This window comes from Trachemys scripta, chromosome 14, assembly GCF_013100865.1.
Source record: "Trachemys scripta elegans isolate TJP31775 chromosome 14, CAS_Tse_1.0, whole genome shotgun sequence".
Lineage (NCBI taxonomy): Eukaryota > Metazoa > Chordata > Testudines > Emydidae > Trachemys > Trachemys scripta.
Genome location: NC_048311.1, coordinates 26895637 through 26912191, shown reverse-complemented (window position 1 = coordinate 26912191; position 16555 = coordinate 26895637). Strand labels below are relative to the sequence as shown.

Sequence of the window (16555 nt, the reverse complement as noted above, 5' to 3'; positions counted from 1 at the left end):
ACATATCTAAATCCACTCTGAAAGGGTTTTCAGTGCCAGAAGGAAGAGGAATAGTCTACTGGGAATCCAGCAAGATCCAACAGTAAATGTAATTCTGATTTTTAAATGGTTAAGCATGACTTAAAAATATATGTATTGACAGGAGTCTCAGGATAAATGTCACTGGGAATTCTTGTTTTTTAATACACCTTCGGAACCTAAACAAAGCAATTGAGTTCAGTGGGTCTCTCAGGAAAAGACCAGTCACTTCCTGAGCAATAATCTGCCTGTTAGCAGCAGATAGATTCTCATTGTTTGCCACTTCCACTTTCCAGTAATGAGAACGATTACTTGACCAATATCTAGCCAGTTTCTGCCGAAGTTGTGGAAAAACCTACAGTTTTTCATAGCAAAGTTGCATGATTGGTTTCTTCCCAAAAATCAAAACTTCTGTGGAGCTTTAGGACTGCGAGGCATAACCAACCAGAGCTGATGGTCAGTTTATTCTGTAACTAGGTGACGGCTCTCCAACGACAAGATGTATTTCGCTGTGCTGGTGATTCTCTTACACTGTAAGTTCACTGTTTAAATATTTGCATGCGTTTTTTATGTTGATAGTATGTATGTTTTTTGATCAACCTGAAACAAACATTTTTCAGAATTCTCTGTCATGAAGAATTTCTAAATTTTTGCATTTTGTCCTTAAACTCAGTCTTTAAGCTTTGAATATAACATTTCCTCTCACTTTTCCAGGTCCAAGTCTAAAAGCTCAAGACGATGGTGAGTTGTGACCTTTCTTCTAAAATTCTTGATATGCCAAAGACTTAATTCTGCTCTGATCTCCGTTACTGTGGTGTGGATCCACAGTGGAGTTACTCTGGATTTGCAGGGATATAACTCAGAGCGGAATTTGACCCATGTAAAATGATTTAACTTGAAGTCCGTTTTTGTTTAAAAAATGCCAGAAAATGTGCTTGGATGGTCAGTTAGAAACAGAATCCCATCCAGATATCTTGGGTAAAATCCTGACTCCACTGAAGTCAATGGGGGTTTTTGTAGGATTATTTATTATATAAGATTCCTTATTGCAATGATCAATGTTCAATGCGAGTAAACAGCATCGGTGATGTGCAATATACAAAGTTTTCAAACATCTTCATTTAGTCTTTAACCCAAAATACTGGCAAAAAGGACCCTGACGGGCAGCGTTTGCTGCTGCAAACTGTGTTTCAATCAGCAGTGTGCTGCCAATATTTTTTCCTTCAGGGACACCTCCTTTCCCCCCCCCAATAAATCTCATTTGACAGGGTTCACAAAAGAAGGGATCGAATGGGGAATCTAGTTACTAGCGCTGTCATATTTAAACAAAGCCACTGCCTCGTCCCCATAACCCAGGAGGGAGGCGAGACCATTTGGTAGATGTAAATCAAGGGCACTTGCTGGATGTATTTACCCTTTGTTCTGCAAAATATCCAGAAAGTACTGAAAGTTCCAGCATGATGTTGAAACCGTGTCCTTTTGAAACTGGGTGAAGTGGGTGATAGCCTTGTGGGCTATCCTCCTTCCTCCCTTATGCTGGGAAATGCCTGGTACCGTCGGGTCCATTAGAATGCAAAAAAGATTTTCAGAGGCCTTTTCATGAGTGCCAAGGCAAAGTTATGTCTGGCTAGGAGGAGTTACAAGTAAACAGGGAGGGGGCAACTCCACCAGAGGCAGGAAAACTGCCCTACCTCATCTTTCACTTTGGTGGTTGAATGTGAACAAGGGTTCTTAGGAGCTCCCTCTAGCTAACTGGTAATTTAAATTCTGAGCAATCTGGGCATAACCACCAGCCGTTAGTTTTAGGGCAAGAAAAAGCAAACAAAGCCCATGAACTTGTTTTCCTTGACTTGTTTATAGCTACATGAATAAGACTTATAGCTAATAATGTATCATTTTTGAGGTGATAAAGGAATAAATATTTCTTTATTAAATAAATACTTTGATGCAATTAAAATAAAAAAAGCTGGTAGGGTATTACCTTGCCATCTGCTGGAAAATTGTAACAATGATCCGATGGATCTGGATGGAATTTTTCATATTAAGAGGCGAGAGTATATTTATTAATAACAAAGATATATTTATAGGGCCAGATTCTGCTGTTCTTATTTACCCTTCTTTTAATGGGGAGTTCTGCTTAAAAAAATCATAGTACCATATGGTCCAAAGGGGTTGGAATTAGATAAGGGCCTTGATTCAGCAAAATCCATAAGCATGTGCTTAACTTTAAATCCCTTGAAACACATGCTCAAGTGTCATCGAAGTCAGAATGGGTGAGAGTCAATCTTGATATAATCCCATTAAAGTCAGTAGAGTTACACCAAGGATTAATTTGACCCATTGCATGAAGGTATTATGCAGTTTCTCCTGACTGATTGTAGTTCTGACGTGCGTTACTTCCCGTCAGTATTCTGGACCTTGACTGTTTGTAGAGGCTTGTGTACAGCAATGGGAGATTTGGCGAGGCAAGAATTTCAGGATCAGGCCCTCAATTGGCACATTTTAAAAATCATTTACTAGAACATTTTTGCCACACTGGAGTGCATTAGAGTTTAACAAAATAGCAGACCTAGTATACAACAGCGGGAGGTGAGCTATGCAGAGTTTGCCTGATTGAGGCTTGTGGGTTATGGAAGCAGATTGAATTTGCAATCATGAGCTCCTCAATCCTATTTGGGCCACCAGAAAACTGGGAAATTGTGTGAGAAACTGTAATTATTTCCTGCAGGAAAAAATGAAAGTTTTCTCCAATTATTTCTCTATCTTGCAATTATGGGTTTTAACTGTTCCTTTGCTATTCACCAAGAAAGAGACCTAAATTTAAATAATCTGAATATTGTGACATCAACTGACAAAACTCCGGAAAATGTGACACTTGACCGTGTTGCTGGTTTACCTGTCTGCATGATAAAAGATACACAGTGACTGGAGACAGAGTTGAAGCGTTTGAGGCTGGTCTTTCAGGAAAGGGAAGATAAATAAAGCCTGATCTAAAATGTCAGGTCAACCAAGCAGTTAAGGAGAAGTTATGGTCCTTATATAGAGTTAAGGTGTGTCACTCAGAAAATGCCATTATACATGTGTATATATAAGGGTAAGACTTACAGTGACAAAGTCGAGGTCTCTATATAAAGGACCATAACTTCTCCCAACTTGGGTAAGTAAAGCCCAATGTTTAGACAGTTGGAAGTTCAACAGCTCAGGACAATTTGAGTAACATGGACATCACACGTACACATGCCTAAGGCTACATCTTCACTAGAAACGCTGTAGTGCTTCAGTGTAGAAACCTATTACAGCAACGAGAGGAGTACTGGAGCCCACTCCTGCGACCAGGTTCTCCTGTCGCTGTAGTTAATCTACCTCCCCAAAAGGTGGTAGCTAGGTCAGTGGAAGAATTCTTCCATCAGTCTAGTGCTGTCTACACCGGGGGCTAGGGTGGCTTATCTATTTCACTCAGGGGTGCGGACTTTTCACATCCTTGGGTGGTGTAGCTGGGTCGACCTGACATTTTTAGTGTAGAACAGGCCTAAATTTATTCATGCGAGTAGTCCCATTGAGTTCCATTGGCCTGCTCAGATGTGTAAGGTTACTCAAGTGCAGAAGTGTTTGCAGAATGGGAGCCCTGAGTAACCGTTATCCGAGAGGACAAAGTAAAAGTATAGAATGTCACAAAATCTCCCAAAAATTCAGAGCTTTTGATCCTGAAAAAGCTCCCTGGAAAATTATACTGAATCCGACATTCATGTTAAAAAAGCCTAAACAATAATATACATTCAGAAATAAAACTCTGTATTTAGCTGGCTGTAAGGATGGGCCTGAGTCTATAGATTTACTCTCACAAGTTGTCCTTACCTGGGAAAATCATCTCACTGAAATCAGTGGGGCCACTCATGTAGGGTAAGGACTACTCACAGGAGCAAAAGTTGGAAGATCAGGCTTTCTTTATCTCCCCTTTCCTGAAAGATCAGCCTCAAATGGCAGTACAGAAAATACGGCCAATGCTTCAACCGTGTCTCCAGTCACTGTGTATCTTTTATCACGCAGCCAGGTAAAGCAGATAAAGGAACCTGGAATAACTCCCGGGACTTCTGCTAAATTACTCCAGCGATCAATTTGGTCCACGGCCTACAGGGTTAGATACAGCAGCACATTGGGCTGCTCTGCAATTTTCCATTTACCCAAATAAGTATAATGGTTGGCTTTTCCTCTGTTGCGGAGACTCCCTTGCTATCGGACTTGGAAACAATGAATCACGAGAGATAAGCGGACCAGAACAAGTCAGCTGCAGACCCATTTAGCTCTCTCTCCTCCCAGTTCTAGTACACACATTTCTCATCCTACTGCAGAGAGAATGGAAATTCAGTAGAGCTGGCTCAAGCAAACTGGGTTTTCCTTTTGCAAAACCCTATCCGTTGGGGTTTTTGTTCTGCAAATCCCAGTCAAGAGGTGTTTGCAACCAAGTCCCATTTCATTCAAGCCCCCCAAGTTCATGTGTGCGTATGTATGTTTGAAGGGATATGCAAATGTGATTTAAAATGTCTAGTTTTCTCTAATATCTAAAAGTCAGTGACCTCAGGAAAGATTTTCCTGTGGTCAAGTTTCTAGGAGAACAGCTGTCTCTGGGAATTGGAGATGAGTAATTCATGGCAGCCCAGGAAGTTCTACAATGAGTTTCAGGGGGAAACAACTGTTTTTTGGGGTGAAGAATGCCCTGTTCTCTTATCCTCACCTCTTTCTCCTCTTCAAGGGGGTAGCATCTGAGATGACACTATGGAGAGAGGAAAAAAAGGTGGCTGAAAAGTTTGGTGTTTCACATTGCTGTGAATACAGAGGTTTGATACAAAGGGCCCAGTCCTGCTCTTGTTTGAAATCAATAGCAAAATTTCCATTTAGCTCAATAGGGCGGACAAAGTTCTGAAATATTTCCTACAAACCCCTGATGCACTGTGCTTCTTTAGTCACCACATTTCTTTTCTTGCTGTTTCTTTTTCTCATTTCTTTTCTTTTCTCTCCCATCTTTGCTTAGCACTTCCTATAGTCTTCACTTTTGTTCTCTGCCTGAGATAACTTCGCTCCAGAGCAGAGCACCAGCACAATTTATGCACTATTCAAGCAGGACTTAAACAGTGTATAGAGACCTTGCTGTGACTCTTTGCACAAGGGTGGATCCCACCCCACCCAATCTTGCCTTCTTTAACTATAATTGTTACAAAAGAGCATTCTCTTTAGACATTATTAGAGTCTGTGGCAGGCTGTCCTGCCTCCCCCAGTTGAACCGGAATTTCAGGAAATCCCACCCACTAGGAGATGAGATATCCTGGAGTGCTGAATTAACTCTGAGGATTCAATGGGTGGGCCAGCATGGGTTGTCTTTAGGCCACATGACTTTTCAAACTGTAGTGACAACAACTGTGTTAAAACACAATTGATGCCAGAATGGTTCCTAGGTGGTTCCTCTGACCAGTGGGGACATGAATCTGAGCAGTATGTTAAAACTAGGGCTTTGCAAAATATTCACAGCAAAAGGCAAAAGTGCTCAAAATTGCATGTCCCCCTCCCTGCTCTCCATTTCATCTTGTAATTTAAAAAAATCACTTCATTGTACGGAAGTGTTGCTTGAAAATGAAAGCAAATCATGGGAGGGGAACCTTGAGCATCGACCACAAAAATCCTTAAAAAACAGGATTGAGAGGTGGGCTAAAATAGTAATGGTAGCACAGTATAATCCCAGTTATCTGAAAAGCCTGGTGGACATCCAAAAGTTTCAGATAACCAGGATTCAGATAAACAGAAGTGCTATTAACTAGCATGGGGCTACATGGGGGGAACACTGTGGATTCAGATAACGAGGATTTTTGAAAAAAGGGAATTCGGATAACTGGAATTATATTGCATTTGTATTGGGGTAGCACTGACACACCCAATCAGGGTTCCATAGTGCAAGGCATTATACAAATATAGACTCTGATTCTGCAATCACATGCATCTTTTCATCTGCTTGGAGCCCCGTACACTTCAGTGGGAGTCTGTTTGTGTGGATATAATTGCAGGCTCAGGGCCAGAAAGTAGGACCGTGCCTGTCTCACAGAGCTCTCAGCCTTTAGCAATTGCAATGAGCGTTACGTAGCAACTTCAGAGAACAGCATTGCTTTGGATAAACTGAAACTAAATGTGACTTTCCCCCCCCGTTCCCTATCAAGTTATTACCATCAACAAAGTTGAACTCACTGCGCCATCCCTGAAAGTGAAGAATGGAATGTCAATTGAACTCACCTGTATTGTGGACATTAGCAAAAGCACCAGCTTCCAGATGCAGCATGCTTTTTTATTTTACAAGGATGACAGTCTTCTGCATAATACCACGTCGGAGCAAAACAGAACACGTTACAAAATATCGCCAGCTCGATTTGCAGATTCGGGAAGCTACAAGTGCACTGTGGAGGCAAACAGGAAGACTAAAAGCAGCAATGATTTGGATGTTCAAGTTGAGGGTATGTATCCCTTCAACCATGGCTATCTTTTACGTTACAAAAAGCAGAGTAGATTATGTCCTACTCTATCAATGTACATTAATAATAATACTCTAGCACTTTTCATCCGGAAGTCTCAAAACACGTTGCAAAGGAGGGCAGTACTATCAGTAAAATGAGGATAAGCTGAAGTCACAGAGAGGTGAAGTGACTGGCCCAAGATCACCCAGCAGGCCAGTGGCAGATCCTCACTCCAATTCCTAAAGAACAGATTCTTATGTCATACAAAGCAAAAAAATCACCCTGCAGCTGGTACTATTGGCATCTGGGGGCCAGTTTCACAGCCAGTCTTTTTCCCTCCTCACCACTTATGAGGACAGGGAGCATATGCATATCCCTGTCCCCTTCCCCAACGTTCCTTGTTCTGGCCTACAATTTCATATTGTCCCTCTTGGAATGGCAACTCCCAGAAAGCCTGGGTCCACGGCTCTGCTGGGCCTGTACCCTGCCTTAAAGGAGTGGCTCTCAACCTTTCCAGACTACATACCCCTTTCAGGAGTCTGATTTGTCTTTTGTACCCTCAAGTTTCACCTCACTTAAAAACGACTTGCTTACAAAATCAGACATAAAAATACAAAAGTGTCACAGCGCACTATTACTGAAAAATTGCTTCCGTTCTCATTTTTATCAATAATTATAAAATGAATCCAATTGGAATATAAATATTGTACTTTCATTTCAGTGTATAGTGTATAGAGCAGTATAAACAAGTCATTGTATGAAATTTTAGTTTGTCCTGACTTCGCTAGTGCTTTTTATGTAGCCTGTTGTAAAACTAGGAAATATCTAGATGAGTTGATGTCCCCCTGGAAGATCTCAGCAGAGGTACATATCCCCCTGGTTGAGAACCATTGCCTTAAAGGACCAGTACCCCCAGTTCCAATATCCAAATGGGGAAATCAAGTTTTCCCTGTTGCTTGTTCCAGTGTAGGAGCTAGAAACATTGATGAAGAAGGGTGACCTTCGTGCTTCAAACATGGTGCCATTGCTGAGTGCAGCACTTCCAAAGGGCTCCTGTCCAGGTTGATGCTACCATGGTTCTTGCTTAATACAGGGATGGGGGTACAGGAGTGGAGACATTTCTGTTACCAGTCACTGGCCTGTCTCATGAATTTAGGGCCACATGTTCAATGGAAGGGTACAGCGGCTGCCCTCAGAAGCCCCAGATTTGTATGCGGTGAATGTCTCTGTATGTCAAGTTACGTACACAGATAAGCAGCCAGTTTACACACATTAATACAGGTTTACTCAAGAAGAACCCAGCTTCCTTTCTTTCCACCTATAAGCAAAAAGGCGGGGACAGAGATCAAGCCTATACTGGCTCAAAGCAACATGCCTATGTCAGATGTGAACATTACCACTCACAGTTATTTCTTGCATGCTACCATTAAATGATTAATTTCAGTAACACAGAGATGATTTCAGTCTTCCTCTGTAGACTTCATATCCTCCAGTTGTGGTGTGTGAAAGGGCATCTGGATTGTGCTGGAGCGATGCTCATTTCATTTTAAAGTCTGCTTATCTCTTGTTACTATGGAACACACTCACAGCTGAGGGGGAACTTTCTATGAAGTCTAAGAGCTGGCCCCTCCAGATTCCTGACCAGGACTTTGGAGCATCCTCAGAAGAGGCTGCCACAGAAAACCATTCCCAGGTTTTACACTGAGCCCAGTGCCTGCGGGGACAGGACACTGCATGTGGGTTCAGCGCTGTGTGAAAACTCATACAGTGTGGACACAATAAAGCTCAGTCATGTAACTTACTCTGGAGCCCCAGAAGGGTGACCAGATAGCAAGTGTGAAAAATCGGGACGGGGGTAGGGGGTAATAGGAGTCTATATAAGAAAAAGCCCCAAATATCGGCAGCTTTGTTGGTATAGTTGCATTCATGCTGGGAGTGCTTTGCCAGTATGGTATACTGGTAGAATGTGCCCAGGGCCTAAGTTAGCTAGGAACGTGCACTGTGGGATGTCCAATGGTGCAGAGTTATGGGATGAGAGAGGTCTTGATTCATTGGTTACAGCGGTATGATTGGAGTGTCCATCCACACAGCAAAAAAATTACCCTAAAGTTCCTGGATGTCCAATTCCAGACTTTGGACAGCTGTAAAAATCTGTCCTGGGTCTGGGATCAGATTGTTTCTGCCTGTCCATTAAAATAGCCACTAGCACAATTGTCATAGACAGTCTCTGCTTTAGGTCTGTCTAATTATATTTGCTTGTTTTCTTTTCCAAAGGGCTGTCCCAGCCAAAACTGACTGCCCTGAAAAGAGAAGTAACGGAGGGTGAAGTTGTGACTTTACGGTGTGAAGTACCAGAAGAAAAGCCTCCCTTCATTTTCTTGTTCCGTAAACTATTGCCCGATCAACAGTTCCAAGAGAAAAGGAAGCAAGAATTAAAAGAAAACTTTGCATCTGTTGAGTTTCCTGTTGAAGAGGGGGATCGAATATTGCGTTTTCAATGTATTGCCAAGGTTACTTCAGCAGTCTATTCTGAAACATCAGACCCCAGTAACATGACAATTGTTACAGTTGTGGGTAAGTGGCTTAGGCCTGGTTTATTCTATAGAGTTAGGTCGACTCAAGGCAGCTTATGTCGACCTAACCATGTAAGAGTCTACACTAAAATTTCGCTCCCGCTGACATAACTCTCCTGCTACACCGACAGTAATTCCACCTCCATGAGAGGCATAGAGTCAACGTCAATGTAGTTAGGTCGACACAGTGTCAGTGTAGACACTGCGTTGCTTACATCGACAGTTGCTGACTTTCAGAAGATGCCCCACACTGATAGGTCAATCGGTGCAAGCGCTCCTGGTGAGGACATGCACCGCCGACACAAGCAGCAAAGTGTTCACACGCACAAGCGATGTAATTACTGCGGCAGCTGTATGTTGACATAAGTCAGGTCGACTTAATTTTGTAGTGTAGACATGCCCTTAGTTTGTGCCCTTACATTTCTTTGCTCGTGTCACAGGGTGACTGACCCCTGTAAGAGGCCAGGAAGGGGCAGGGGAGAGCTGCTTGACAATAGACTGAGCACATGTCTGCATTTTGAGCTGGGGATGTGGTTTCCAGCTTGAGGAGACATACACGTGCTAGCTCTGATTGAACTAGTGTGCTAAAAACAGAGCATTGCCATGGCAGTTCAAGTAGTGGGAAGGGCTAGCCCAGTACATACCCACCCAGGACCATAGGTACGTACTCGTGGCAGTAGCCCCTCCCACTGCTTGTGGCACTGTGGCTATTTTTAGGATGCTTGTGCAAGTATGTCTCCTTGATCTGGAAATCACACCCTCAGATGTGAATGCCTTACCCACCCAAACAAATACTTTCTTTTAAAAAAGAGAAGGTTAATGTCACAATGGCTTTATATTTATTGCCTTTCAGAACCGTTTTCACATCCTAAACTGACATCCAAGTCCCCATGGAACATTACAGAAGGAGACAGAATTGACATTGTGTGCACAACGATTCTAGTCCGGAAATATGAACTTGAAATCCTCATCCAGAAAGACAGCAGGATACTAAACAGTACACGAGGTCAGAGTTCTGTGACCTACTCTGCAATAGCCACAGTGGAGCACAATGGCAATTACACGTGCAAAGTGGAACTGGGGAGAGTGTCCAAAACCACCAGCATGAACATTGTTGTGGCAGGTAGGAGCACTGTTAATTCTTAGATCTTGCTTAGCTTAGGAGGGTGACACTCGTATGTACATTTCCTGAAAGAATTCCTGAGTTCTAATCCTGGCTGACACTGAGGCTCAGATGCTCAAAGGTATTTAGGTGTCTAACTCCCACTGATTTCAATGGGAGATAGGCACCTAGATAACTTTGAGGATCTGGGCCTGACCACTGCTTAGCAAAGATCCCATTTGTACTACAAAAGTGACCAAATGAACTTAGGGCTGTGGGGGGAAAGAGTGATTAAAAAAAAAAAAATCCTGATTATAAAATGGTTTGGTCTCATCCACAGTGGCAAGAGCAGCCATGTTAGAGAAGGGCCATAGTATGAACCCTTATCCTCTCTGTCCTTCAGTTTGCTCCAGGGGTAGAATGAGGATGGTAATATTTTTCTGGGACGTTAATAAAGTACTCTGGAAATGTAAAATGCTATACCAATAGAAGGTACTGATAAATCCATGGCCACCCGGCATTTCATGGTTAGCATTAAACTGCATGCCTTGGCCATTTGGAACTTCACAGTGACAATAGGGCTAAACATATCCATCTGCTCCAGAAGCACAGCCCTCTAGAACTTTATCTAAAGGAGAATCTTCTTACACTGCTCGCCGTGTAAAGTCTATGACTTGCGGTTGAGCAAGTCTCCTTTCATCCAGTAGAGGACAGTGGTGCCACACACAAGCTGGGTCATTGCATGAGTTATTGTTGTTTTTCTTATTATGTTATAATGAATGAGGATTCCCTAGGATTTTAATAATGTAAATTGCAGAATATCCATATAGCCACCTGGCCAGCATCATGCGCAGATTGGTTGAATATCTGTTTTGTTTAATGTTTAATGTAGGCTCTTATGTCATCAACCGTCACTGTAGTATTTCTCTGCTCTGTTCTTTTTAAATAATTATCCTTCTGGCTTAAGACAAGGGCAGGTGAACCTTTTTGGCTAAAGTAAGAACCAAACCTGGACCTTCACCAAGAACTCAAACTGAACTATTTTCATGGAGATCCAGAAGAAACTTTTGGCCATTTCACTATTGTCCATTTTCATATGCAGTTCTTGGCTCTAGCTATGTCTGCACCAAAAAGTGCTAAAATACCATGAGAGAGGCTGTTTTTGCCAATTTACAGTCTGTCAGGGACCCCCCCCCCCCGAAGAAATCTGACACCAGATTCTTGTGATACTTCCAGCCTTTAAATTCTAGGTTGGAGATTAATCTACCCACATTAATTCCTGGATTCCATGTGGTGCTGACATCTGCTTTGGCTAACTGGGGCCGGAGGGGGGGGGGCATGTCATGTGCATTCCTAAATATGTTTGTGTATCTCTGCTGCCTCGTTCTGGAAGGTATGTCAGACCTGCTCAAGGGTTTGTGATTGTGTTTCTCTTTAGTGGTCAGAGAGTCACAGAGAATACGAACATCAGGATTACCACAGCTCTTGGAGATACTTCTTTAGCTTGAGTAGTTGTAGCCTGTCCTTTTGGAGCTGAAGGTCCTGTATATGTGCGATTCATTTAGCAACTGTTGTGTCCATTGCTTGTGGCCAAGGATTTGTTGTGCCTTGTAAAGAGGTACTGTCCTCTTAAGGCCAGAGCAGGTAATTACGCAGTTTTGTATGTCCAGGGAAGTGAATGAAGCAGTCGTAGGGAGAGAGAAAGATGGTCCCAAGGAGCAGTTAGTGCCTGAAAGGGAGGGTTTAGGGCCATCCCAGACCAGCGTTCCTTTAAGGGTCTGGGACCAGGAGCCTTGTAGCGTGGGACAGGCAAGGCTCCCTTCTCTCCCAGCTAGCAGAGACAGGTGTTTGGGGTTATTAGACCCACCTGGGGAAGATCAAGAGCCTGACTTTGACTGGAGGGTGACTCAAAAGGAGGCTCCAAGGCCAGTCAAGGGAGAAGCTGGCTGAAGGACGAGTTGGTGAGGGGGGAAGAGCTCTGCCTGGACAGAGCCTTAGGAAGGAGGGCTGGGAAACCGCTGAACCTGAGGGGAAAGTCTACAGGCTAGGGAGGCCAGGGCTGGAACAAAGTCCCAAGAAGGAGACTCTAAACTTAAGAGGTGAACAGAAAAGGGCCTTTTCGGGAGCTGAATTATATTGAGAGGGATATTACTTCTAAGACCTTGACTATGACTAGATTATTCTGGGAAACTGAGGCAGGGTGCCTGCAGGGCCACTCCAGGCCACAAAGCGGTGCCCTGGGATGGCAATAGTCTATGTTCTATTACCAAGTTGGTGGATAAAAATAGCTAATACACCACAAACAATTCCTCACTTCATTGTGTCCTTCCCCCTGGACAAGTCTGGGAAATGTAGCTACTTTGCCCTTATGCACAACCTGAATTAATTCTATCCATTGTCTATATTTTTGGCAGAGTTGTTTGCCAAGCCAATATTGACTCCTTCTTTGACTGACCTGGATGAAAATGCGAGGTTAAGCCTGTGGTGCCATATTAATGGCTCCCCTAAAGCAAACTTCTCTATCATAAAGAGACCTCCGGAGAACGGCATCTTGTTGAAAACTTTCAGCAACTTCACTATTCGAGCCCAGGTGAATGACACTGGGTCCTATGTTTGTAGGGCTGAGATAAAAGGAATCATCAAGGAGAGTAACCCTGTACAGATAACTGTTTACGGTGAGTTGATAAGGAGCTATAAGGGCCCAATCCCACAAAACACTTGAGCACCTCAGTAGTCCAGTGGTTTGCAGGGTCAGGCTGTAACCCTTGAATTAACATGGTGTCTGTACTGTTTGCAAACAGCAAGTAACACTCTGTGTAACTTCCTTGTAGTCTCTACACCGGGGTGGGCAAACTACGCCCCGGGGGCCACATCCGGCCCTCCGGATGTTTTAATCGGCCCTCGAGCTCTCGCTGGGGAGCAGGGTCCAGGGCTTGTCCCGCTCGGGCACTCCAGCCAGGGAGCGGGGTCAGGGGCTTGCCCCACTCTGCATGGCTCCCAGAAGCAGCAGCATTTCCCCTCTCTGGCTTCTATGTGTAGGGGCAGCCAGGGAGCTCCGCACGCTGCCCCCACCCCAAGCGCCTGCAGACAGGGCAGCGTGCAGAGCTGCCTGGCTGCGCCGCCGCATAGGAGCCGGAGGGGTGACATGCTGCTGTTTCTGGGAGCTGCTTGAAGTAAGCGCCGAGCAGAGCCTGCATCCATGACCCCCTCCGTGCCCCAACCCTGATCCCCCTCCCACTCACCGAACCCCTCGGTCCTAGCCTGGAGCACGCTCCTGCACCCCAACCCCTCATCCCAAGCCCCACCCCAGAGCCTGCACCCCCAGCTGGAGCCCTCACCGCCCCCTGCACCCCAACCCCCTGCCCCAGCCTGGAGCCCTCTCTTGCACCCTGAACTCCTCATTTCTGGCCCCACCCCAGAGCCCGCACCCCCAGTGGAGTCCACATCCCAACCCCCAATTTTGTGAGCATTCATGGCCCGCCATACAATTTCCATACCCAGATGTGGCCCTCGGGCCAAAAAGTTTGCCCACCCCTGCTCTAGACATACAGAACGAGTTCTGTACTGATGCAAACTGGTTCGCTTTTTCCAGGGCCAGCCATAAGTGAAGAAGGAAATTAGCATGTCTTCCCATTTCCATGCCCTGTCACTCCCTTCAAAGGTTTGCTGCATCCCTTTCCCAATGACCTTCCCCTCTATCCTACCTCATGTTACCTTTCTCAGTAGCTGGACATACTTTGCACACCTTTTCAGTCACCAGTTTTTATCTGAAACTCCATCAGCTTCTCCTTTGATTTAGCTCCCCTCTGCCCCACCCCCTCCCAGCAATCTTCCCAGATCGCAGTAGGAGGCAGAAGTTATCTTGGGGTACGTCTATACTTAACTCCGGGTCCGGAGGTAAGCAATCGATCTTCTGGGATCGATTTATCGCGTCTTGTCTAGATGCGATAAATTGATCCCGGAAGTGCTCGCCGTCGACGTCGATACTCCTGCTCCGTTAGAGGAGTATGCGGAGTTGACGGGGGAGCCTGCCTGCCGTGTGTGGACCTGCGGTAAGTTCGAACTAAGATACTTCGACTTCAGCTACGTTAGTCACGTAGCTGAAGTTGCGTATCTTAGTTCGAAGTGGGCGGTTAGTGTGGACCAGCCCTGAGTCATAGAGGACTGCACCATAGGGAAATCAAGTTGTCTGCTAGCAATACACCCGTGCAGCCAATGTGGGTAGCTTTCTTTATCCCTTGGAACAAAAGTATAAGCAATCTGTGGATGCTAAATAGGTAGCATACGTTTTACATATCATGTATAAATTAATATGGCAGTCTTTAGTTAACTACTGGTACTAGACTTACCCCTGATACAACTTCTTCAATAACAGTTTTTTCTCCTTTTAGCTCCAGTCTCGGAGCCAGTTCTTTCTGTTGCCAGCCCATCCACGGAGATGGTGTTAGGGGAGACCCTACTCCTACGCTGTCAATCCATGTCTGGAACTCCACCTATAAACTATACGCTCTTCAGAGAAAACAGACTTATTCACACCATCACAGTATTTAATAATACATATGCTGAATTCAGGGACAGACAAACTAAATTAAATAATCTGAGAGAATACAGATGCGAAGCTAGCAACCGTCACTCCAATGCGAAGAGAAGTAGCTATAAGATGAACATCACGGTGATAGGTAAGCCCAACTAACTCTTACAGCTGCTGCTGTTGAGGAAGTTAGATGAGTGAGGATTTTAATTTTGAAAATGTCTGTGATAGCGTGTGGTGGACTGAGCAGATTGGACTGAAGTTTATATTAAACCTTTTTTTCAGAAAAATTATGAAATACTTGAGGATCTGAACCTCAGAACACTTTGTGGTGGTCTACAATGCAAAAATTCTACTAGTAAGCTGGATCAAATCAACCAGAGCCACTTTTATTTTAATGGAAAAATACCCTTCACATGTTAGCTGTGACTTTTAAATGGCCTTATTGAATTCAGGCTTACTGCAAAAACAAAATGACTTGTTCTTAAGTCTTTGAAACTATAAATATGGGTCCAGTCCTGTGTTTCTTACTCATTGGCATAGTCCACTTAAGATAATGAATAAGAGCTGGAGGATCAGACCCAACTTTTGTATCTTTTTTAGGCAGCGTGGATTAAATGTATGTTTACATATACAGAACTGTTCTCATGGTGGCCCCAACGATAGTGCATGTTAGCTCCAGTGTCCTCGTGAAATTCCTATGTAATTGTGCCATTCCCCAGAGCACAGTCTGGAGAGTTGAACAGCCGTGTCTGCTCAACCCTCCAACATGGGTGCCTTTCCCACTGCTTTTCTGTGAGAACAACCACTCCTGGCCTGTTCATATACTGCCTCTAGCATGCAAAATAACTCCCAGATGAATGATATAACTGCTTCAGTAGGGGCTGGCTAGAATTATGTTGCAGAGCGACACTAGCAAATTCCCTGTCCCAAACTTGTTGTCCAGAAATGTGCATCTTGTACTGCCCAGCTCTTTCCTTCTGTGCAGTACAAGCTCATAGAAAGTCAGTCATCTCATTGATAGAAAATATGCAAGTGGAGGTTTCAAACACGTCAATCCAAACACACACTAGTTCAGATAAAACAAGAGAACAAGTTCATTAACTACAGAAAGATAGACTTTTCAGTGATTACAAGCAATAAGGCATAAAAGTCAGAATTGATTACTGTAACGATGCTGCCTCTGGCGGGACACAGCTGAAAGTATCCATTCAGGACAAATTGCTTAGAGCAGGACAGTCACAGCCCAAAGCTGGGTGTCCTTTATTATTAAAGCACACCAAACCAGCCAAACAGAGAGGACTTCGGTTTTACCACACTGGCTAACCAGAAGTCATACAAGCAATTCCCTTAGACCAGGGGTAGGCAACCGTTCAGAAGTGGTGTGCTGAGTCTTCATTTATTCACTTTAATTTAAGGCTTTGCGTGCTGGTGATACATTTTAACGTTTTTTAGAAGGTCTCTCTCTATAAGTCTATATTATAACTAAACTATTGTTGTATGTAAAGTAAACAAGGTTTTCAAAATGTTTAAGAAGCTTCATTTAAAATGCTGATCTTATCCCACCAACATGCTCAGCTCGCTGCCAGCCTGGGGTTCTGTTCACCTAGGCCGGCAGCGGGCTGAGTGGGGCCTGCGGCTGGGACGCCAGCTGGCAAGGGGCTGGCAGCCGGGACCCCAGACCTGGGGGGGTGTTCAGGGGTCAGGGCAGAGGGCTGGCGGTGTGTGGGTGTTCAGGGGTCAGGGCAGAGGGCTGGGTGTGTGTGGGGTGCAGGGCAGAAGGCTGGATGTGGGGGGGAGTTCAGGGGTCAGGGCAGAGGGCTGGGGAGTGTGGGGG

At 44.4% G+C, this 16555-nt stretch overlaps 1 protein-coding gene across 12 annotated transcripts in view; it reads left to right on the top strand.

Moving 5' to 3' along the window:
• Positions 1–250: 250 nt before the first annotated feature.
• PECAM1 (platelet and endothelial cell adhesion molecule 1) overlaps positions 251–16555 on the top strand; it is a 49919-nt gene continuing 33614 nt past the window's right edge. For 4 of the 12 annotated variants that reach the window (XM_034789739.1, XM_034789736.1, XM_034789735.1 and 1 more), the window contains exons 1-7: positions 254–551; positions 733–759; positions 6222–6512; positions 8787–9086; positions 9939–10208; positions 12602–12862; positions 14579–14866. In XM_034789739.1, the coding sequence (XP_034645630.1) occupies positions 518–551; positions 733–759; positions 6222–6512; positions 8787–9086; positions 9939–10208; positions 12602–12862; positions 14579–14866 (1471 nt within the window). In that variant the 5' untranslated portion in view covers positions 254–517. Of the gene's footprint in view, positions 552–732; positions 760–6221; positions 6513–8786; positions 9087–9938; positions 10209–12601; positions 12863–14578; positions 14867–16555 lie in introns of all 12 variants that reach the window. The other 8 variants (XM_034789744.1, XM_034789741.1, XM_034789738.1 and 5 more) reach the window with 4 other exon arrangements.